At 50.2% G+C, this 22,618-nt stretch overlaps 1 protein-coding gene across 1 annotated transcript in view; it reads left to right on the top strand.

Annotated features, from left to right (window-relative positions):
- The window catches only part of SPEN (spen family transcriptional repressor), a 69,843-nt gene extending 50,078 nt beyond the window's left edge, over positions 1 to 19,765 (top strand). Inside the window, exons 7-15 of the mRNA XM_086476006.1 lie at positions 1,691 to 1,816; positions 2,398 to 2,511; positions 3,687 to 3,800; positions 5,441 to 5,541; positions 8,034 to 15,969; positions 16,563 to 16,976; positions 17,856 to 18,050; positions 18,590 to 18,748; positions 19,522 to 19,765. Of these exons, the coding sequence (XP_086332132.1) occupies positions 1,691 to 1,816; positions 2,398 to 2,511; positions 3,687 to 3,800; positions 5,441 to 5,541; positions 8,034 to 15,969; positions 16,563 to 16,976; positions 17,856 to 18,050; positions 18,590 to 18,748; positions 19,522 to 19,653 (9,291 nt within the window). The 3' untranslated portion in view covers positions 19,654 to 19,765. The remainder of the gene's footprint in view (positions 1 to 1,690; positions 1,817 to 2,397; positions 2,512 to 3,686; positions 3,801 to 5,440; positions 5,542 to 8,033; positions 15,970 to 16,562; positions 16,977 to 17,855; positions 18,051 to 18,589; positions 18,749 to 19,521) is intronic.
- Positions 19,766 to 22,618: the final 2,853 nt, after the last annotated feature.

Below are 22,618 nucleotides of genomic sequence, written 5' to 3'. Positions count from 1 at the left end.
AAGTAACTATCCACAGCCCTGATAGTTTGTGTACTCACTGGTAGCTGTGGCTGCTTGTGAACGTGCTGTGCCTTACTCGCTCTGCTCTGAAATATTTTTGTGACAGTCGAGGTATCAGTCACACATACGAGGAACCCCATACGTACTTCCCCCCAAAAAGAAGGGGGAGGCGTGCTTCCATATGCGATGGGGACAAATATAAAATTGACATTTCATGCTGTCTGGCAGCTCTTGTGCATCCAGCCTCCGCTGTGTCCATGACATCAACACTGATTTAGGAATTCACGCAGTGTCTGCGGCTCCAACCCCTTTCTAATGTTACACCAACAGAGCTGTCCTGCTAAAGATGCTTATCAGTAGCAGTCCTCTGTCTCGTAAATTGGCTTTTCTGTGAAATAGTGCTGTCCTGTCGACGTTATTAATCGGTCAGAATTCGGCAGCAGCGCTGCCTCGCGCAATTTCCGTGAAAACTTAGAAGCTCAGGCGGAAAAGGGACCAGCTTTATAACCTTTCCGGTGGATAATGAGCAAAGGAATGATAATTTATTTGTCTGTCAGAAGGAACTGCCTGCCCAGGGTGAGCGGTCAAGTATAATTTGCCATGGTCACCATAGTGCTACTTCAGACCCTTGGAAGTGTAGTCCTTTTATTAGTATTCCACTTAAATCATTAGGCCAGGGCTGTAGCAGTCTAATAGTTGTGTAAATCTCCCTGTTTACTTCTGTTTTCACAGATAAAGAGCTCTTGGGTGAGACAGTATCAAACTGCTGCCTTCTCCCTAAATTTATTAACCATGAAATTAGTCTGTCCTGGATGCTGGAACGGTTGTGCTTAAATCTGTGTGCTGGCGTTGGCATGTAGCTCACAAAAGGAAACTTGTGCTATTTAAACAAATAAAACGAAACACTCCACCTTCTATTTTCAGCTCGGGATGAATCATAATATCATGAGTTTGTTCAGAGGCTTTCGGTAGCTTTGCCAGTACTAGGGTTGAGCTTGAACACTAACCAGATGTCAACTCCAAGCTTGCTGGTTTTTGAAATCGATGGAGAACGGCCTTTATGAGGCTTCCGCAGATTTCTTGTGACTGAGCTTCCTTCTGAATGGGCCTGTGGTGGCTTGGGATCAGATACCAGCGGCAGTAGGGGGTTGAGGCTCTGTTTTGCCTTTGCCCTGTCAGTGCCAAGAGACGAGTCCAGCCTCACTTTCTGTTTCTAGGAACAGGATGGATCAGGCTTGTTTGGAAAAGAAACCCTGCTTGCCTCTCGGCTCAGAAATGAGCATCAGAGCAGGTTGTTTTCTTTTGAGCCTTTGTGAGAGAAAATTAATCTGTATTTTTTGATTCTGAGTTGTCTCTTCTTGACATAATATTAGCAGACTAAAGCTACTGTTTGTTGATCAGGTCAGGCTTGCTTCTGTGGGGTTGAATTTTAAATCTGCGTTATGAAGAGATTTCCCTGCATCAGTAAGGATTTGGTTTTGCCATTGAGTGAGATACAGCAGAACAGTGAAGTTTTTCACTGTCTACTATTGTTTAAATCCTCTCTTTGAAGAAAATATTATTTAAAGAGTGCTTGCTGTGCCATGTATCTCAAAAAAAAAAAAGTCCACTTCGATCTAATTGATGCTGTTGAGTGTCCTTTTCGGCCTGTTGCTGACTGTCAATTGTTCTGTTTTGTGTTTTTCCCCAGGATATCGACATTAAGAAAGTGAACGGTGTTCCTCAGTACGCGTTCCTGCAGTACTGTGATATTGCAAGTGTCTGTAAAGCAATTAAGAAGATGGATGGGGAATATCTTGGCAATAACCGACTCAAGGTAAAGAAATCCACCCGTGGTCCGTATCCTTCTCCTTGCTGCTTCATTTAGAGCATCGTAGGTTATTTTACAGCAGTGTGGTTTATGGAAGTAAGCTGTGTTCTAGTGCGTAGGTCAAATTAGAGCGTGATGCTTTCAGCCACCACTATAATTGGGATTAATCAGCATCTTTGTTGGCTGGCCCAGCAAGGAGCCCCAGGATTGAGTAGACTTGGAGACTGACGTTCCCTGGCCTTGAAGGTCCGTGTCTGGCGAGGCCGTGCTGGGAAGCTGTACCGGGACCGCTGATAAACAGAGGCTGTCAGTCCCCAGAGCTGTCAACCCGTCACTTTCCAGATGCCTTCAAATTGTAGAAGAGCCAAATGTTGTCAAACACTGCGTTTGTTTAAGCATGCAGAATTTCATTTTCATTAATTGCTATTTGATTTTTGTCTTGCTTGCACCTGCGCGAGATGCTAATTTTAGAAAACCTGTACAAATGACTGGCTTTCTTCAAATAACTCTGTCATTAGGTGTGTTCTGTTCAGTTAGTTTAACGCTTGTGAATTGTACTGATGGAAGTTTTGCCCTTTTGTGTTCAGCTGGGTTTTGGAAAGAGCATGCCTACAAACTGCGTGTGGTTAGATGGTCTTTCTACAAACGTTACGGATCAGTATTTAACTCGACATTTCTGCCGATACGGGCCTGTGGTAAAGGTAGGTGGGAGGCTTTGGCGTGTGGTTTGAAGTTGTTACTGTCTTCCTTTCTTCCCATCCTGTCCTTTCAACCCCGACTGTCCAGGGCTTTATAGCTCAGGTAGAGAAATTCTCTCTGGGGTGTAATTTGGCCGACAGGGCTCTGTAGCCTCACATCCTGTTGATGTGGTACGTAGAGCAGTCGCTTCTGGTGTTTTGGGGAAAAAAAAAAAAAAAAATTATTTTGAATGAGCCGAGATAACGAGTATTGGAAACCATTTGTTGCTCTTGTGCAGTACAGTCTCTCCCCAACAAAATTTCTTCAGAAGGCTAACGTTGGAGGAACAGCCGTCTAATTACGTAGTTACACTCATGCATGCTAATTACATAATTAGACACAACTACATTTTTTTTCATCAGACCGAAAAATGACGTTTTAAAAGCAGTTAGGGTAGTCACACTGACAAAAGCATGTGAAAGAAGAGAGAAGGTCAGTCAGTGATGGTGCAGCGTGCCCGTGTCACACAGTGGGAGTGCCTTACCTGCCCCGCTGTGGGTCAGTGCTAGAGATTTGTGCACGTGCTTAACCTTCAGCACGTGAGTTGTCCCGTGTATTTCTGTCGGACATCGATGTGCTTAAAGTTAAGCCATGTGTGTAAATCTTCGCAGGATCAGGGTCTTGCCTCCTTAAAGGAGTTTGTGTGGCAGCTCTGACATTCTTTATTGTTGCTTGAATAATAAGTTTATGTTGCTAAAGGAAGGTAATACTCGGAAATTGGGCATTTAGCAACTGACGAGTGGTACTGCAGATTGTGATAACAACCGTTTCCATTTTGGGATTAAATGTTCCCTTTACCTTTTTTCCCCCCTAAAACACATTGGAAATTTTTCAAAAAAACTCAAAGAGAAACGACAAAACTCAGTCACCAAAGAAAACCATTAAAAGTAAAATACAGAAAAACAAAATAAAGGCATAATATACCTCAAGCCACAATATCCACAATTCAAAGCAGTCCCGTGTCCTTTTATTGTCTCTTCATTACAATACGCCTCATCAGAAAAGCCTGGAAATTTACCTTGCTAAAAATTATTTCCTTACTGGTATCCTCATGACTTAGGATTTTGTTGGGACTGACATTAAGTCCTGTGGATGAGGCTCTTATTTGGTTTTTGTTTTGTTTTTTTGTTTTTTACAGGTGGTGTTTGACCGCTTAAAAGGCATGGCCCTGGTTCTCTACAATGAGATTGAATATGCACAAGCAGCTGTAAAAGAGACCAAGGGGAGGAAAATCGGTGGGAATAAAATTAAGGTGTGCAGAATGACCTCCAAAACAAACAAACAAAAAAAGAGAAACAAATTGTATTTAGGCCTTACCCCTTGAATGCTGGCATTTGCAGACTGCCAGACAAAAGGAGTGCTTAGCGGGACACGTATGTCCCAGATACCAAAGGCTTAAACTATTTTTTTAATACTCGGCTTATCAAGATGTTAGGGGATCTTGAACTGTTACTTATAAAGCCTTTTCCAGTATTCTGCCGTTTGTTTCACTGAACTTGTCTCTCTGAGCTCCTGAGTGTTGGTGTCCGTGTTACTACCTCGTTTACCCAAACCCAAGGCAAACTTTTGTCCATTCTCGTGCTAGAAGAGTGAAATCTGAGGGTGTGAGTTCCTCCGGGGTAACTCATCGCTGCGTTTCAGCTGCACTGTGCTGATGTGCAGGTTCTTGACCTGGCCGAGGCGACCTGCGGTGGCTTGCACGCCGTGGTCCTGGCGTACGGCAGCCCGAGCATGCAATGGCAGCTCCTTCCTTGTGACAGATTAAAAAAAACCCAATAATTAAAAACACTACTTCAAAAACAGAGAGAAAGTACTTTTTCCTGGAGCAACACTTAACACTTACAGGGATGTCTTGGATTTGGGTGAATGTGGTAATACCTGTTACGACTGTCCCATCAGTTCCACTAAATGGGGACATGAGGTGTCAGCCAACCCTCTGAATTATCTTCCTCCTCCTCCTTTCTTCTCTCCTAAAGAGTGGGTAATGATTTCAAGCATGATCTCTCACTGGTATATTATTAACCTGGCAATTCCACACCCGTTGGGGTTAGGAGTTGGATATACTGTAGTTTCTAAGCGTGGTGGTTGAGTATAAGTAGCCTTTATATGCAGTAAAATGTGTGGTCACGTAAAAGTTTCATTTCTTGTGTTCGTGGGTCTTGCTCCATAGCAACTTTGGAATAAGCAACACCCTTGATCTGTGTTTGTCTGTGCTCCACTGTTGTGGTTACACAAACACCTAGGCTGATGTGAAGAGAAAAAAAAAAGAGGAACTAGAATGTTAAAAATACTGCATTATGTGGTGTACATGTCGTTAAATCCATTGTAATCCTTAATTTTTTATGCCGTTACCTTCTTATTATTGTCACCCTTGGCTAGAAAACATCAACTCTTCAGGTAGCCAGAACAGGGAGCCACAATTCAGGAGGCTTGGTTCCTCTCCTGTCCCTCTCTTGCCTTGCTGTGTAACCCCGAGTGACTAAAGTGGAGTCTGAAATAGATTAATAATACTGACCTGCTGTAGCACTGCGGCGGGATAAAAGGGACTTTGGAACTGTAGTTGGAATTGCAGTATTAAAAACATCAATACCACGATAATAATGTGTGTTTTTCCCACTGGTTTACTGAACAGAAGCCTCTGGTCTGGCAGGTACCGCAGCATAGCCCAGTAAGGAGGGAGTTGCATAGCTCTGCGCAGCTACACTGCATTACAGAGAAAGGTCTTTATTCCTGGCGATGCGTAGGGCCGGTCCTGAGAAGCATTTGACCTTTCTTTGTTAAATATTACCATCCCCGTTTTCGGTTCTCCCATCTTAGACTGCAGCAGACAGTGAAATGTTGTCAAAATGGGATGTTTCTCTCACTGACCGTGATTTACCCCTTATTTTTCAGGTGGACTTTGCAAATCGAGAAAGTCAGTTGGCTTTTTATCATTCCATGGAGAAAACGGGTCAAGATATCAGAGACTTTTACGAAATGCTGGCAGAAAGAAGGCAGGTGTCAATATCTTTATTACCGTCTTTTCCAGCATCGTCTTAGGTGCAATTAAACTTCCTGCAGGCCGTAGTTATTAAACAAACACTTATTTTTTGTTCCTCTCAACTTTACACTTCTTTTTACAGTTTTGTTAACAACATTTTAACATACTTTTGATGTCTTTTACCTTCTCAGTATTCCTCCTTAAACAAATTCAGGTGGTCAGGCTTAAACTGTGCAGATTAAAGCAGACAGGATATCACACGTCTGAAGTGCAGTCGGTTACTGAAATTCATACTTAGGTGGAGGTTTCAGCCAAGCTGCATGATCTACAGGTTTAGTATCCGGTTACTGCGGTGGGTCCCCCGGACACAGTTGTGAGTCATTCATCATTTCTTAGTAACGCGAAGAATAGCTTATCTGTAACGCCTTCCCCTGCCCTCCAGAGAGGGGTGTATAGTAATGGGTGTATATTTAGGCTGATAAACTACCGCTGCTCATCTGCCGAGCAGAGAGTAAAATTTGGTCTTTCACCTACCCCTTTCCCACAGTTTAGGTTGTTAGCTTGATAGAATAATAAAATACACGTGAGGCTGCAAATTTTTTTTTTTTTTATTATTTTGCTCTCTGATGTGAAAAATATGTTCTGCGTTGGTGCCCTTCTGCAGCATCTGTGGTGACAGTGTCTGGCCGTTTTGCACATGCCACAAAGGCTTGTGTTCCCCCTGCGTGGCCACTTATCTCTGCAGACCCTGGCTGAGAGCAGCCTGGCACAGAAGCTCTCTGCATTTTGGGCTTTTTTTTTTTTTTTTTTTCCCTCCAGTGGCTGAATAAACATCTGTGGTTTTATTACTGATGAGATGATGAAGCCTGAAAAGGGAAGCATTTTCCTTTTGTGTGGGTGCATTTTTATTACCTTCAGAGGCCGGCGTAATTGCTAGGGTTCTGGTTTACCTGTGAATAAGCCCAGCGTGACACTGATCGTACCTGTGAGCCAGGTAAATTCAGTGGGGTTTTTTTCAGCAAAACAGATTGGTCTAACACAGATGCAAAATGGCCAGATGTAAAAGTGAGGAGGGTTTGGAAACGGGCGATCAGGGTGTGCATAATGGAAATAAACGTGTGCGTTTGCCAGTCCTTGCCAGATGTTGTGACGTGCCAGCAAGCGGTCGGTAATAATTTCCTCTGAACTACAGCAAATTGAGAAAAAGAGAAGCGCGTTATTGGATGGCTTTTAACGCAGCAGAGTCAGCTGGGCCTGTCTTTGCCATGAAATAATTCTGAGCAGAACACTGATTTCTGGAACAACGCGATACTTGCGTACACATTAGTCTTGTTTTTCCTCCTCTGTCGTTATGCTCACATAGTCATTACGAGATACTTAGGAATAATGAATCACGGAGTGATGGAGCGGTCTCTGCAGTGAGTCTTGTAATTCTGCATCTTCTGGTCCTCCTCCGAGCTCTTCCTGGCAGTTCACGGCCCCTTGCAATGATGCCAAGATCTGCACTAACCAGGTTCTCTTAGGTTGTAGTTGTAACCCATCTAAGTAGGACCCAAAGGAAAACAAACGAACAAAAACCATGATCCATTTTTTTAACTTCACAGCTGCCTTTCGCAACATCCCCCTTCACTTGCAGAGTGAGGTTTTTGTCTTCCATCTTATGTTTCTTTGTCTTCTTTTTCAATTTTGTACATTTCTTAAAACGTGGAAGCTGTCAGCTTTTACCATAAAGCATAAGCTGTGAAGTCAATTAAATATGTGTTAAACACTCCGTAATGGTGGAGAATTGGAACACCAGCTCTATGCCACCCTTCTGCCCCAGAGGCATGTTCAGTGTTATAAATGGCTTATTTTTGCTGTTTGGAGGTACTGAGGTAATTTGACTTACTTTGCTGAATGCTTCCCATGAATTCATCTCATCTCCAACAACCTGATTTTTTTTGTCGACTTGGTCTTACTGTAAATAGGCAACGTCAACACGTCACGTGCAGCAAAAGAGCTAATTTTGGAATTAAATGATCACTTAAGGATTCAGGATTTTTAAAGAAATCTCATTACCACTTTACTGCTTAGTAATGGAGTGGGTCCAACCTTGAATTTCGATTTGACTCCTGTTTTCAGAGGCAGGTTTCAGGTTCTTGAGATGGGGTGGTCTTCACCATGTCAGATTGCATGTGGGCGCACAGCTGCTGCGTAGGTTTTACCTTCATTTAATGCAATGTTTGGATTTGGCAAAAGCGCAGCAGTGAGGGTGGTGAAAAGATACTTGGCAGAGCTGTCAGGAAATGACCAATTAACTGCGTACGGTATTTGATAAGCTAATAAAGCATTTAATCCACTGCGCAGCCATTCGTTGTTGTTAGATCTCTGTGTGCAACTGTCTACGGTTGCCCGGATGTACGTACAAAGCAATGGTCATAAAATTATTCCCCTACGTAGCAAAGAACGTGGTAACGCAGTACGTTGGTTGAGAAGGAAAACTAATCCATTTATTCTTATATGTAGTAGAGACGAAAGAAGAGGATCTTACGAATATGCCCCTGATCGTACGTACTACGAGACCGTTCGGACTCCAGGGACGTACCCTGAAGATCCTCGGCGAGAATACCCGGCTCGAGGCAGAGAGTTTTACGCAGAGTGGGATCCCTACCAAGGAGACTACTACGACCCACGATACTACGACGACCCACGCGAGTACAGGGATTACAGGGGCGATCCGTACGAGCAAGACATCCGGGAGTACAGTTACAGGCAGCGGGAGAGAGAGAGGGAGAGGGAACGGTTCGAATCCGATCGGGACAGAGACCACGAACGGAGACCGATTGAACGGAGCCAGAGTCCGACGCACTCCAGGCGTCCGCAGAGCCCTGGGGCGTCTCCCTCGCAATCGGAAAGACTGCAGAGCGATTCGGAGAGGAGGATTTACAGCAGGTCATCGGATCGCAGCGGCAGCTGCAGCTCTCTGTCTCCTCCGCGATACGACAAGCTCGACAAAGCCCGCGTGGAACGTTATGCAAAAAATGAAAAACCAGAGAAGGAGCGTGCTTTTGAGCAGGAGAGAGTCGACAAGGAGAAACGCTTGGTGAGAAAGGAAAAGCCGGAAAAACTAGAAAAGGAGAAAACCGATAAGCAAAAACGAAAAGCAAAAATCCATTCGCCTAGCTCTCAGTCTTCTGAAACGGATCAAGAGAACGAGAGAGAGCCCAGCCCTGAGAAACTGAAAGGCAATAGTAAACAAAGTAAAGAGAGAGGTGACAAAGAAGGGACAGCTAAAAACCGCCTGGAACTAATGCCCTGCGTCGTGTTGACTCGAGTAAAAGAAAAGGAAGGGAAAGTTATTGATCAGCCCGCTCTGGAGAAACTGAGAGCAAAGCTTGATAATGACACTATGAAGTCCCCACTTCTTGAACAGAAAACACAGACATCTCAAGCTGAGCAAACCAAGTCTGATCAGTCTAAACTGGAACCTGTCAGAACCAAGGTACAAAAAGAGAAAGCCCTTGCCAGTCACGTAGAAGTGGTGGATAAGGAGGGAAAAGTGAAACCCAAAAAGCACTTCAAGACAGAGCAAACTTCCGAGGGGGCCAACGCGGTAGATTTAGACAAGTTGGAGGCTCGTAAAAGACGTTTTGCCGATGCAAATCTGAAGGCTGACAGGCAGAAACTGGAAGTAAAAAGAAGCAGCCAAGATGAGGAAGACGCACGCGCGGTTTTGAAAAAGCAGCTTGATGCAACGGCTTCGTCTAGAGAGGCGACAATGTTAAGGGAAGGAGAGTTGGAGAGAAAACCCCTGAGGAAGGAGATGCTTAAAAGGGAATCTAAAAAACTCAAACTGGAAAGACTTATTCCTGTTACTAGTCCCAAAGAAATTCAGGAGACTCTTAACGTTGGTGGGATTGGCATGCGTCCCACCCTAGATCTGCAGGCGAGGCTAACAGAGGCAGCCGATGAACCAGTGGAAGTTCAGGAACTGTCTTCTAAAAAACAGAATCCAGTAAAACCCCAGCATAAACCGGTACAGCTACTAGACGACCAAGGAACAGAGAGAGAGGACACCAGGAAGAACTACTCGGGTCTTCCTGAAGACACACCTGACCATAAAGTTGGCCAAGAGAAACCTCAGCCAGCTGACACGGAGGAGAAAATTGGCATTGACATTGACCACACGCAAAGCTACAGGAAACAAATGGAGCAAAGTCGCAGGTTGAAACAGCAGCTGGAAATGGAGATCGCGAAGTCCGAGAAGTTCGGCAGTCCGAAGAAGGATGTGGATGAATATGAAAGGCGGAGCTTGGTCCACGAGGTGGGAAAACCTCCGCAAGACGTCACCGATGACTCTCCACCAAGTAAAAGGAAAAAGACTGACCAGTTTGACTTTGAAATTAGCACTAAAAGAGAAAGAAACTACAGAAGTTCTCGTCAGGTGAGTGAGGACTCCGAAAGGACGTCCTGTTCCCCTAGTATCAGACACTTCCCTTTCCACGAAGACGATGACACACTCGATTCTCCGAGGCTAATGCCGTTAAAGGAAACCAAAGAGTCACCTAAAATAGAAGAAAAGGGTCTTTCATACTCCAATATGACCGTGAGGGAGGACTCTCTGAAATTCAATCCTTACGATTCCAGCAGAAGGGAGCAGATGGCAGAAATGGCTAAAATAAAACTGTCCGTACTGAGTTCTGAAGATGACTCCAGCAGGTGGGAAACACAAGTGAAGCAGGAGCCTGGTAGAGTTGATATCAGCTTTCCAAGCAGCATCGTCAAAAGAGATAGCATACGCAAGCGGTCTGTCCGAGACCTGGAACCCGGGGAGGTGCCTTCAGATTCGGATGATGACAGCGAAAACAAGCCCCATTCCCCGAAAGCCTCGTCCTTGTTAGAGAGTTCCAGGTTGTCTTTTTTATTAAGGGACAGGGAAGAGAAGTTACGTGAAAGAGAGGAAAGACTGTCAAGTTCCTTAGAAAGAAACAAATTTTACTCTTTTGCGTTGGACAAGACAATCACACCAGACACAAAGGCCTTGCTTGAAAGAGCTAAATCTCTCTCTTCCTCCAGAGAAGAAAACTGGTCCTTTCTAGACTGGGATTCAAGATTTGCTAGTTTTAGAAACAATAAAGACAAAGAGAAGGTCGACTCGGCTCCGAGACCTATTCCATCTTGGTATATGAAAAAGAAGAAAATCAGGACTGATTCAGAAGGTGGAAAACTGGATGATAAGAAAGAAGATCATAAAGAGGAGGAACAAGAGAGACAGGAACTGTTCGCGTCTCGGTTTTTGCATAGTTCAATCTTCGAACAGGACTCCAAGCGCCTGCAGCATTTAGAGAGAAAAGATGACGATCTGGACTTCATTTCTGGCAGACTGTACGGGAGACAGTCTTCCTCCGATGGGACTAACAGCGCGGCCGATTTGGTGCAAGAACCGGTGGTTCTCTTCCACAGTAGATTTATTGAACTGACGCGGATGCAGCAGAAAGAAAAGGAGAAAGATCAGAAACCAAAAGAGGTGGAAAAACAGGAGGATAAAGAAAACCGGCCAAAAACGCCAGAAGCAGTTCCTGATAGTAAAGAACCAGAACATAAAACTCCCCCAGTGGTTGGTCCCTCTTCGGTCGCTGTCCTACCACAGGAAGCAGCACCGGCCGCTTCCGAGAAGGTAGCGAACGAGAAGGTAGTGGTGGAAACGGCTCCTGTAAAAGAAGAAAAACCATCTGAACCTGCTTCTGCAGCAGAGGAGCAAAAGCCTTTTCCTGAACTTGCTGCTGCTGTCAAAATTGAACCACACGAGCAAACTGAACCCCCGCCAGTCGTAGAAGCTAGTAAAGAGGTTGTTGCTACAACCCTGGCACCGGAGGAAGACGCTGTGGCAACAGAGCATCCTTCATACTTGGACACCAAGCCTCCTACTCCCGGAGCTTCGTTTTCCAAACCAGACGTCAGTGTAGATCCAGAGCCTGAAGCTGCCCCATTGATTCCACCTCCGCTCAAGCTGGTTCAGAAGTCCGATGAGGTTGCCGAGCCTAAAGAAGAAAATCCTCCGCCTTCTGCCAACGCTGATGCTACTGCCAGTCAAAAGGTGGAGGCGGCTGCCGAGGTCCTGCCGCCCGTTTCCGACAACGATATGGAAGTCGAACCTCCGGTGGTTGTAAAAGATAAAAAGTCCTACAAGAGTAAACGCTCCAAGACTCCCGTGCAGTCGACTGCGGCTAACGTCACGGAAAAGCCCGTCACAAGGAAGAGCGAAAGAATTGACCGTGAAAAACTCAAAAGGTCGAGCTCTCCTCGTGGGGAGATGCAGAAGCTTTCCGAATTGAAAGTGGAGGCGGAGAAGGTTTCGAGGAATGCTGCTAAATCCCCTAGTTCTGCTGCAGAGCCAGAAAACGTGGAGCCAAGCTTGCCAATAGGCCGGACTAGGCGCAGAAATGTGAGGTCAGTCTACGCTACCACGGGGGACAATGAAGGCCCATCTCCGGTGAAGGACTCCGTGGAGGTCACTAGATCCACCAGGAAGAGAGGGGAAAAGGAACCGCAGGAAACGGTGACAACTGTTCCTACGACTCCGAGGAGGGGAAGGCCTCCAAAAACCCGCCGTAAGCCGGAGGAGGACATCTCTCCAATAAAGGCAGAACCGGTACAGCAAGAAGTGGAAGAGGCTGAAACTAAAGATGCTGTGGAAGCTCCTAAGCCTGCAGAAGGTTGGAGGTCTCCCAGATCCCAGAAGCTAACGCACAGTCACTCAGCAACTGCTACCAGCCAACAGGGGAAGAAAGGGAAGAACGAACCGAAAGCCGATACCTCGGCTGAATCTGAAGATGCTGCTGAAAGAAGCGGTCAGGAATCGAGCGTCGGTGACAGCAGCAGTAAAGCAAAAGCCACTGAGAAAGAGCCAGCAGCGAGCGAGCAGAAACGTGATAGGAAAGAACTGGATGTGGAGAAAAACCAGCTGGAAATCCCCACGGTTGAGGTCATTGAGAAGAAGCCGGTGCCAGAAAAGGTTACGAAATCCAAAAGGGGGAGGTATAAAAATACTAAAACCGTCGTAGATAAAGCGTCTGTGTGTCTCAAAAATGTAGAAATACGCCTCAACGTGGACGAAGTCAAAGGCGCCTTGCGGCCGACTGATGAGGAGGCAGAGCCGGTGGCGGTGTCACCGGCCAAAATGAAGAGCCCCCCAAAAGAGGACATCTTGCCACCCCATTTTGCTAAGAATGAGGTAGAAGATTCATTCCCAGAAATGGAAAAAGAGGTGATGCGGGAACCAAAGCAGTCCCCCGAAGCTGCCCAGTTAGCAAAACAGATCGAACTCGAGCAGGCTGTGGAGAACATTGCAAAACTCACCGAAACTCCTCCTTCAATCGCTGCCTACAAAGAGCCAACGGCAGACGTGACGGAAGTTCGTCAGGAGGAGGAGGGAGATAAACCCGCGCATCAGGCGAGTGAAACGGAGCTGGCAGCGGCCATCGGCTCCATCATCAATGACATTTCTGGGGAGACAGAGAGCTTTCCTGCGCCCCCGACGTATCCCGCTGAATCGGAAGCTGAAATCCCCACAGAGCCCATGGTGTTACCGTCACCTCGGGAGGAGATGGAGCCCGAGACTGATCAGGCGGTGAATAATATCCTAGAAACTGAGGCTGCCGTCGAGCCCGCGGTGCAGCCCGTTCCCAGCTCTGCCCCGCCGGCGGTAGAGGCGGAGAGCAAGGAGGCCGAAGTCAGCTTCAGCGAATCTTCCAACTCCGCGCAGGAGGCCGAGACCTTGCAAGAGGCTGAAGTTGCTCGGAAGGAAAAGGGTCGTCAGAAAACGACGCGGCAGAGACGCAAAAGGAGCACGGGCAGAAAGGGTGACGCCGCTGACGTCAGCGCCTTCGAGCCGGAGAGGGTGCAGAGCAAGTCGCCCCCCGCCAACGAAGCGAAGACAAAACCCGAAGAAGCCTCGAAGGAGGAAAAGCAAACTAAAACTGTGACTCAAGCGTCCGTGGAGCCAAGCGCTTCCGAGGCCAGCAAGGCTGCAGCTGCTGACGTTGTGGCCGCGCACGAAGCTGTCGCTGAGAGCGGCGCCTCTCCGAAAGCGCCCGCTCCAGCCCCTCTGGACCTGGCCTCCCCGCCGGTTCCCCTTGACGAGGGGAGTCAGAGCGGGTTCAAGATACGGTCGCCCATGGAGAACGCGCCCATCACGCCGCCGAGCGCCCCAAACGCAGCCCTCCCTGCCGTCCCTGCGGCAGCGGCCAAGCTGCCCACCCCAGTGCCCACCACGATTGTCCCCCTTCACTCCGGCGCTGCCAAGGTGCCAGAGTGGATAGTAAGGCACGAGGAACCCCGTGCGCATTCCACACCCCCGCCCGCTCTCCCACCAGACACGAAGGCATCAGACATCGATACAAACTCCAGCACTTTGCGGAAGATACTCATGGAGCCCAAGTATGTCTCAGCAACGAGCATCACCTCCACGCACGTGACGACGACGCACGCCGAGCCAGTGAGCGCGCCTTGTTTGGAGGAGGCCCCCCTCCACCCTGCGGTAGAGGCCATAAAGCCTGTTTCGGAGGAGAAGCCGGCGGTTCCCGTCACCAACGCCTTGGACCCACCGGTGGCCGAAGCACCGGTGTTCAGCGAGAAGGAAAAGATAAGTACCGTGATTGCTCCCAAAGCCACTTCGGTTATAAGCAGGATGCCTCACAGCGTGGATCTGGAGGAGGCTCCGAGGATCACCCTGGTGAAGCAAGCTCCCCAAGCTCAGACGTGTCTCGTCAACGCCCCCTCGCCAAAATTTAAGCAGAGGTCAAGCACAAACGATAACAGTAGGTTTCATCCGGGGTCGATGTCTATTATCGAGGAGAGGCCTGTAGAGACTGGGTCCAGCCCGGGGCTGCGGGTGAACACCTCGGAAGGCGTGGTGCTTCTGAGTTACTCGGGGCAGAAGACGGAAGGCCCTCAGCGAATTAGTGCCAAGATCAGTCAGATTCCCCCCGCCAGCGCTGTCGACATAGAGTTTCAGCAGTCTGTATCCAAGTCTCAGATTAAACAGGAACCTATCACCCCATCTCAGCCGACGCCAAAAGGCTCCCAGACCTCGGCAGGCTACGGGACGGTTTCCACCCATTCTTCTTTGGTACTAGGAACGCAACCTTACAATACGTCGCCTGTCATCTCCTCCATTAAACAAGAGCGCACTGCGCTGGAGAAGTCAGACTCATCCCACCATTCTGTCCAGACTCCAGCGTCTCAGCCCGGTAAAGTCCTCACGCAGACGGTAAACACTCAACCCGTACTTGTCCATAACCAGATGGTTGTGAACAAAAAACTGTCCGATCCAGCTGCTCTGAAGGTGGAGACCAAGACCCTGCAACCCTCCAACTTGAGTCCTGGAGTTAGTCCTCACCACCCTTCCCTCTCGGGGAAAATGCATTCGGAAGCAAACCACGTCAGCTCGGGACCCAGCACCCCAACCGACCGGGCTATTTCCCACTTGGGGGTCACCAAACAGGAGCCGCACTCACCGCGTACTAGCGGGCACTCGCCGTCACCGTTCCCCCGGGCTTGTCATCCTGGCAGTACCTCGTCCCCAGCTTTATCGAGCAGTACCCCGGTCATGCTGGCACCGGGAATTCCCGTTCCTCAGTACATATCCAGCATGCATCCCGAGCAATCTGTTATCATGCCCCCTCACAGCGTCACGCAGACTGTGTCCCTGGGCCATCTGTCCCAAGGCGAGGTGAGGATGAACACCCCTCCTCTCTCCGGCATCCCTTACGGCATCCGCCCCGAAGCGCTCCACTCCCCCAGAGCTGCTCTGCAACCCCAGATGGAGATCAAACCTCAGCGATCCAGCACGCCCCAGCCAGCTCCGATACGAGACATCGTCATGCCCCCTCTGTCTTCGCAGCATCCCCCCGAGGAGGAGATGCACTACCACCACACCACGGTGTGCCGAGGACCAGCCCCCGTGCAGTCCGACGTGCTGGTGATGCAGCCCGATTACCGCATGCACCCCACGAGCATCAGGCTCGACCAGTACAACGTCCCCCGGGACGTGAGGATGATCATGCACCCGCACATGGCCGCCGTGGGCGAGCACCACTCGGAAACGAGACAATCCCGAACGCCTGAAGGGGCTGTGAAAACTCCCCCCGTCAGTAAGACCCCCCAGCCCGGAAAAGAGACGCCAAAATCCTCCGAAGGCAAGATGGCACACTCTCCTCACAGCGAGCCCCGGCTCCTCAGCGTCCCCTCCAGTAGCCAGCTGCCTGGACTGCCTTTGACGCAGCCGGTGGTGGTGCCGCACGGGGTACAGATCATGCACCCCGCGGGGAGCTCCTTTCACGACTACCGGTCGGTGTACGGCGACATGAGGAATTACCATACGGCGGCACAGCTCGGGCATCCTCAGTTCCCGGGTGCCTCGCCGATCGGGCTGCCTTCCCGGAGCATGACCCCGTCTCAGGTGAGAAATAAAACCCTTTCTTCTACCTTCTACCTGAAATCTGGAGCGTTTTGAGCTAATTACAGCCCCGGCGTGGCTCTGTGTGGCCACGGGAGCTGAGTTTAGCTTAGTCTCCAAGCCCTACTTAAGTTCATCGCGCAACAGGAGCTGTTCTTGTTTGGGAAATGGGATTTGACGTCTGCTCAGCATTAGAGGAAGCTAAAATAACCCATCTTCCCAACTACTCTAGGATTCAAACCAGAAGGTGTGAAGCTGCCTACAGGTTTCTAGACGTGGAGGTGTAGGGGGGGGGGGTATTGTCAGCATCGAGGTGGCGCGTAGGTCAGACATCCTTGGACGGAAGGATGGGCTTGAGGCAGGATTTAGGGGATGTGGTTTCAGCTCTCAGCTGTGAGAGGCCGGTGGGGTGGCCTTGGAAGGGGTGGGGGAAGCGGTCCAGGCACCACCGCAGCAGCGCTGGGGCTGTGGTGTGGAGACACGGATTTCTCCGCCGGCAATCTGATGGTGTCCTGGCAGCCTTAGCGTTGAATTAACGAGTTTTGATAGCCCACAGCCTACAACCTTTTCTTTCTCCCCTGCTGCCTGCTTCCCAGGGTCTGCAGGAGGGCGAACACTCGCACCCCAGCCAGCCGGTGCGCAGCAAGACTCCTCAGATCCCCCAGGATCCCAAGGGCCCGCCGGCAGCAGGACCCGAGCAGAGTCACCACCCCCCTGTAAATAGGCATGCGGCGCAGATCGACCCTCACGTCCACCTTCAGAGGGCACAAGCGGACACGGGCCAGACCTCCTACCCTTCGCCTGTCGCCATTTCCATGAAACAGGAGCTTCCCTCGCCGCACCAACCTCAGGCGGTTCCCAAGCAATCCATGTTTATCCCCACGACATCGGGGCCCGGAGCCCCGCCGGGGCTGCCCCTCAATCGCCCTGAGCCCCAGTCCGCTCTCAAACAAGAGCCGTCTCCTCACCCCGTTTCGCAGAGACCTGTGGATATGGTTCAGCTTCTGACGGTGAGTGTCGCGGCGTCGCCTTCTCCTGGCGGAGTAGCCTCGTGCTCCTCGTCCGGGGAGAAGTCACCAGGTTTAGCATAGCTCGTCTCGCCTGTGGCACCAAAACCTGACCCCTCTTGCATCAGAGGCAGAGCAGGCGGTCGATCGTCCGTCTGCTTCCTGGGCTGTTTCTGTCCCCGGTGAATTTTAGCCGCGTTCACGTGGCATCTCCGAGCGCCTCGCGGTGAGACGCCGTTAATGCCGAGCAGGCGCTGTTCCTCCCGCCGTTCCCAACAGCCTGCGGGCTGAGGCGGGCGGTGCTGTGTCATTTTTACAAGCGGCTGTTTCTTCGGAAGATTTCTTCACAGGCAGGAAAGAGTGGTGGGGTATTTATCAAAGGAAAAGAAAAAAAACCCCCACCTTCCCAAAGCCTCGAGTCTGAGGAGAGGGAGATGGTGAGGAACAGGCACTGACGAGGAACCGAGAGTTGCGTCCAGCACCGAGCATTCCCCCTGTAACCTCGAGCAGCTCTCCTGCAGCTGCTGTTTCTCAATTCTCCCGTTGGTAACAGAGAAAATAGCGTTTGATCACGGCCCCGCTCTGCCTGGTGCTGCGTGGGAGGCCGAACGCTTGGGAAGTGCTCTGATGTTAGGGTGGAGGGAGCCACCCAGGCGTCATAGCCAGCTGGAAGAAAAAGGACTAAATCAGTGATTTAGCAGGACCTAACCCAAGCCTGGACCGGTGCGTGCGAGGGGTGAGAAGATGTTTGGTCTGTACCGAGTCCTTAGAGCGAGGTGGTGGCCTGTGAAGGCATCAGAGGCGAACGAGCGGCTCGGAAGGGATTCGAGATCCCTCTCTTCTTCATTTGCCTTTAATATTTCTTCTCCCTCTTCTTCCCAGAAATACCCGATTGTCTGGCAGGGCCTTTTGGCTCTCAAAAACGACACGGCCGCTGTTCAGCTCCACTTCGTCTCCGGTAATAACGTCTTGGCGCACCGGTCCCTGCCGGCGCCGGAGGGAGGCCCGCCGCTGCGGATCGCTCAGCGCATGCGGCTGGAGGCTTCGCAGCTGGAGGGCGTCGCGCGCAGGATGATGGTGAGGGGGCGGGACGGGGCGGGGGTGCGCGTTTGGGGAGAGCCGGTACCTGCGTGCTGAGAACTCGGCTGTTCTTAACAAAAACCCGCCGTTTCTCCCAGAAACTTGGGCTCTCGTTGCTTGTGTCGCGTTATTTTGGGATTCTGGTAATAGCTGTGCGATTCCTTCGTGCCGGAGAGCGTGAAGTATGGGTTGGGAGTCGGGAGCAGTAGGTTTTTTGCTCTGTAGGAATAGGGATTGCTCTGCATTCACAGAGAAGGGAATGGCAGGGTTGGGAAACCGCTGAAGTCACCCATCCCTCAGCCCTGGGACAAATTCCCGCTGGCTCCATCTGGGTGAGATGGAATTCAGGCAGCGGTGGGGAGTGGTAGTTTTCAGCCCGTTTCACCATCTCCTGGGCTGGCCGAGCTTTCAGCAAGTCTTTTGTAACTTCGAAGGAGTTCAAAGAGAGGATTTTCCCCTGCAGATAGCGCCTGTGTGTCAGGAAGGGGCCTGTTCCCAGCAAACGTTTGCCTTAATTACTGGTGTGTTGTTTCCAGGTGGAGAGCGATTACTGCCTGCTGCTGGCCTTGCCTTGCGGCCGAGACCAGGAAGACGTGGTGAATCAGACTGAGTCCCTGAAGGCTGCGTTCATCAGCTACCTGCAGGCTAAGCAAGCTGCAGGCATCATCAACGTTCCCAACCCCGGCTCTAACCAGGTATTGGCAGGGAAAGCCCGGGAACGCCGTAGATAAACCGCCTCGGTAGAGAAGGGGGCGTGCAGCCTTCCGCCCAGGTCTTCCCTTCGGATTGCAGCTGAGCTGCCTGGTTTGGGTACTAACCCAAAACCCCCACGTTGACCGTGCTGGCTGCTTAATCACCAACCGAAACACATCGATAGAATGAATGTCGTTACTGAAGGTGAACGGCAGAGCCCCAAAACGTGTGTTCAGTTTGTTCACGGCCCCACATCTTTGGCTGAAAACAAACTAAACCCATTTTCCAGCTCTTCCTCGTAGAGTCCTGGTTTCTTGGTACCACCTCCCCAGCCTTCCAGGACGCCTGGTGTTCTCTGGCTCTTGGCCGTGTGAACACAAAACGTTTGGGTTTGGTGATGTGGAGCTGTGTTCGTGATAGGTGGAACATATCCCAGAGGTGTTGCTGCATCGGATCGAGTTTAAGCTGTTCCCTGGGTGTAAGCAGCCCAGAAGGAGCGGTCGGCCCTCGGAGCAGCCGCTGAAGTGATAATAAACAGGGAATTTTGTTGTCTTTTGCAATAAAACCAGCCAGCTCGTACATCCCCGGTGTGGAAAAACTCCCCGCCGTGGGAGCCGCACCTGCGCTGCTGAGCAGCCTCCCCTTTTTGTGCACGTCCCCTGGTTTATGAGCCTTTACGCACCCACAAAATCACCCAGAGGTCTGATGTTGAAACCATTCAGGCCGCCCCTCGCCCCGCTCCGTCGCTCACCCGCCTTTCTTGCCTCCCTCGCAGCCTGCCTACGTTCTGCAGATCTTCCCACCCTGCGAATTTTCGGAAAGCCACCTGTCCCGCCTGGCCCCGGACCTCCTCGCCAGCATCTCCAACATCTCTCCTCACCTGATGATTGTCATCGCGTCGGTATGAGCTGTTTACCGGTTACTGACTTTATTTTTTTTATTATTATTATTATTATTTTTTTCCAAGGCCCTGCAGCAAAAAAAAAAAAATAAAAAAAAAAATAAAAAAAAAAAAAAAAGCCCACGAAAACCACACACACACACAAAAAATTCAAATAAAAAGAATTAAAAAGAGAGAGAGAAAGTAATGAAACAAGAAAATGCTGCCAGACTACCAGCCTCCTGCCCGAACCGGCCTCGATCAAACTGTCGCTGGGCAGCGGCTCCGCTGCCTCGTTTGTTTACATATTGCTTTAGCTTACGGACACCTGATGCACTCAGCAGGCGGACTGGTCGTGGGTTTCTGTGCCTCCTTTTGGGGAAAAGAGAAAGGATGGCTTATTTTTTTTAACAAAAAAAAAAGGAAAAAAATAAAAAAGAACCTGAACTGCCTTTGCACTAAATTAGTGACTCGGACCTTTGCACAGTTGGAGACACGCTGTGACGTTCTGGATGTCTTGACACACATTAACACGCGCCGTGGACTAAACGCAGGACCTGGGGACTTCTGCCGAAATCTGTGGGTCAAGGATCATTTCACACATTATCTTTTTTTTATTTTATTTTAGTGTTTTTGTTTTTGTTTTTCTTTTGGGTTTTTTGTTTGTTTGTTTGTTTTAATTTTTTCTGGATGTGAACCTTCCTCTCCTCCACTTGCCCCTGCTGCAGCCGTCTTCTCTTCATCTGGGATGTACAGTTTACACTGAGAAAAAAAAAAAAAAAAGAAAATGCAAAACAAAACAAAAAAAAACAAAAAAAAAAAAAAGGGAGAGCTATTTTCCTTCCCGGTGGGATATGCAGAACTCAGTGGGTGTGTGTATATATAAATATATATATAATATATATAAATATATATAATACTGACTTTAAAAAAAAAAAAAATCAAATCCCCACAACATACATTTTTTTTTAATCTGTGCCAAAAATGTGTTTTCAGAGAAAATCTTATTTTCATACTCAGACTTTGTATTGTCACCCATTTGTAAGTGCGCTTCATTTAAACATGCCCCCTCGTCTCATGAGCTGTGGAAGTGTTATACACTTGTACAAAAGACTTTCGACCCCCCCCCCTCCCCCCTTCGCCTTCCCTAACACTTATTAATTTATGGAACTGTTTTTTTCTCAGCGCAGTTTTGTTTTGTGTGTCCATTGGATTACAAACTTTATTAAAAAATACAAAACACCTCGGCGCCCGCATCGTGTCCCTCGGCCGCTCGGGATGGGGGGGAGAGCAGGAAGGAGGGCTGGGGGCTCCCTCCAGGTGTCGGCACCGAGCTTTTGTTTGGAAAAAAAAAAAAAAAAGGAGGAAAAAAAGGAGAATTTTATGAGAGTAAATCAAATCTTTTGTTTCTTTTCCCTTGTGTGTTGGAAATATTTATGGAAAACCAGACTTGAGGGTTTTTTTCCGTGCTTTTACGTGCCAGCTGCCTGTAAAACAAATCCCCTGGATTTTGATAGTCACCATTCTGTGAAAAAGGAGAGCCAGACTTCACGTTTTTCACCACTTTTCCACCCAAAAGCAGGCTGGTCTCTGGCGCAGGAGGGAAGCGGCGCCAGGAGCCAGTGGGAGCCACCGAAACGCTCAGTTAATCACCAGCTGTGGGGCAGATGGGTTTAAATCAAGAAAATAGAGTAAAAAAGGAGATGTGGGAGAAAATTCGGGGGTTTGTGCCCTGCTAGAGCTGCCAGCGGGGTTCTGGGGGTCAAAGAGGGGTGACCCTCACCAGCACGTGGGGCTGGAGGCAAAGGAGAGCCCATTTTGGATTAAAAAAGGACGAAAAGATGCTGCTACATCCCAGGATCATGGCCGGGGGTGAGAACCCGGCCCTGTCCTTGGCCCAGGGGCTCTGGGGCTGAGGGGGCTGCGTGTCCCCCAACACGGGGGTGGGGGGGACATGGGGACGGCCGAGGGGGGGCGCAGGGCCCAGGCTGGGGGACAGGGGCCTCTGTGGGGGGAAGGGGCCAGGGCCAGGCCCTTTGGGGGCGCTGTGGGGCGGGACGAGGAGCACAAACCCCCCCATCCCTTGGGCGTCCCAATCCTGCCCGGGGACCCTGAAGGCCAGATCAGGCCAGAGCGACCCACCCACCCAGCAGCGTGGGGGACAAACATGCAGCTGTCTGTCTGTCCGGCCAGACGTGCGAGTGTCCGTGTGTCTGGTGGGATGTGCCCCCCTGCTCTGTGACCCCAGAACCCCCCAGCGCCCCGGGTGGGGACAGAGTGACGGGCAGACGGATGGGTGCGTGTCCAGGTGGACACACGGACAGTTGGCTGGACAGACGATGGAGGGTTGGACATCCAGCCAGACACACGGACAGCTGCCTGTCCGGCCGGGTGCATGGGTGACAGACAGCCGGGTGCACGTCCTGTGGGATGTACAGACAGTTGCGGGGACAGACGGACGGTTGTATGGACGGGCATGTGGCCAGTGGGACAGACAGATGGACACAGGGACAGCTGCCTGTCCAGCCGGACACACGGCTGGGGCACATCCCCCTGGCTGCACAGGTGGTTGCACAGACAGACGGACATGTGTAGGTCCAGCGGGACAGACGGACGGGTGCCCCGAAACCCACCCGGGGCAATGGGGTGGGGGCAGCTCAGGCCCGATCCTGGACAGATGGGGTGGCGGGGGGGTGTCAAGGGCCTGATCCTGCTGACGGTTGGGGGGGGCGGGTGTGGGGGGGGTGTGACATTGTGGGGGGTTTGCAGCAGGCATTGGGGGGGCACCAGTAAGTCCATTTTTGGGGCATCTATGCTGGGGGTGGAGTGGAGGAGGGGAAGTGTCCGGCTTGGGGGGGCGTCTGCCTGGCTGGACGTACAGGTGTCCGTGTGTCCGGCTGGACAGGCAGGTGTCCGTGTGTCTGCGTGGCCAACTGTCCATCCAACCATCTGGCTGGCCGTCCAACTCTGCACCCAGCTGTGTTTCCAGCTA

The sequence above is a fragment of the Leptosomus discolor genome, chromosome 20 (genome assembly GCF_034619465.1).
Source record: "Leptosomus discolor isolate bLepDis1 chromosome 20, bLepDis1.hap2, whole genome shotgun sequence".
In the NCBI taxonomy this organism is placed as follows: Eukaryota; Metazoa; Chordata; class Aves; order Leptosomiformes; family Leptosomidae; genus Leptosomus; species Leptosomus discolor.
This window is presented reverse-complemented; position numbering and strand designations above follow the sequence as displayed.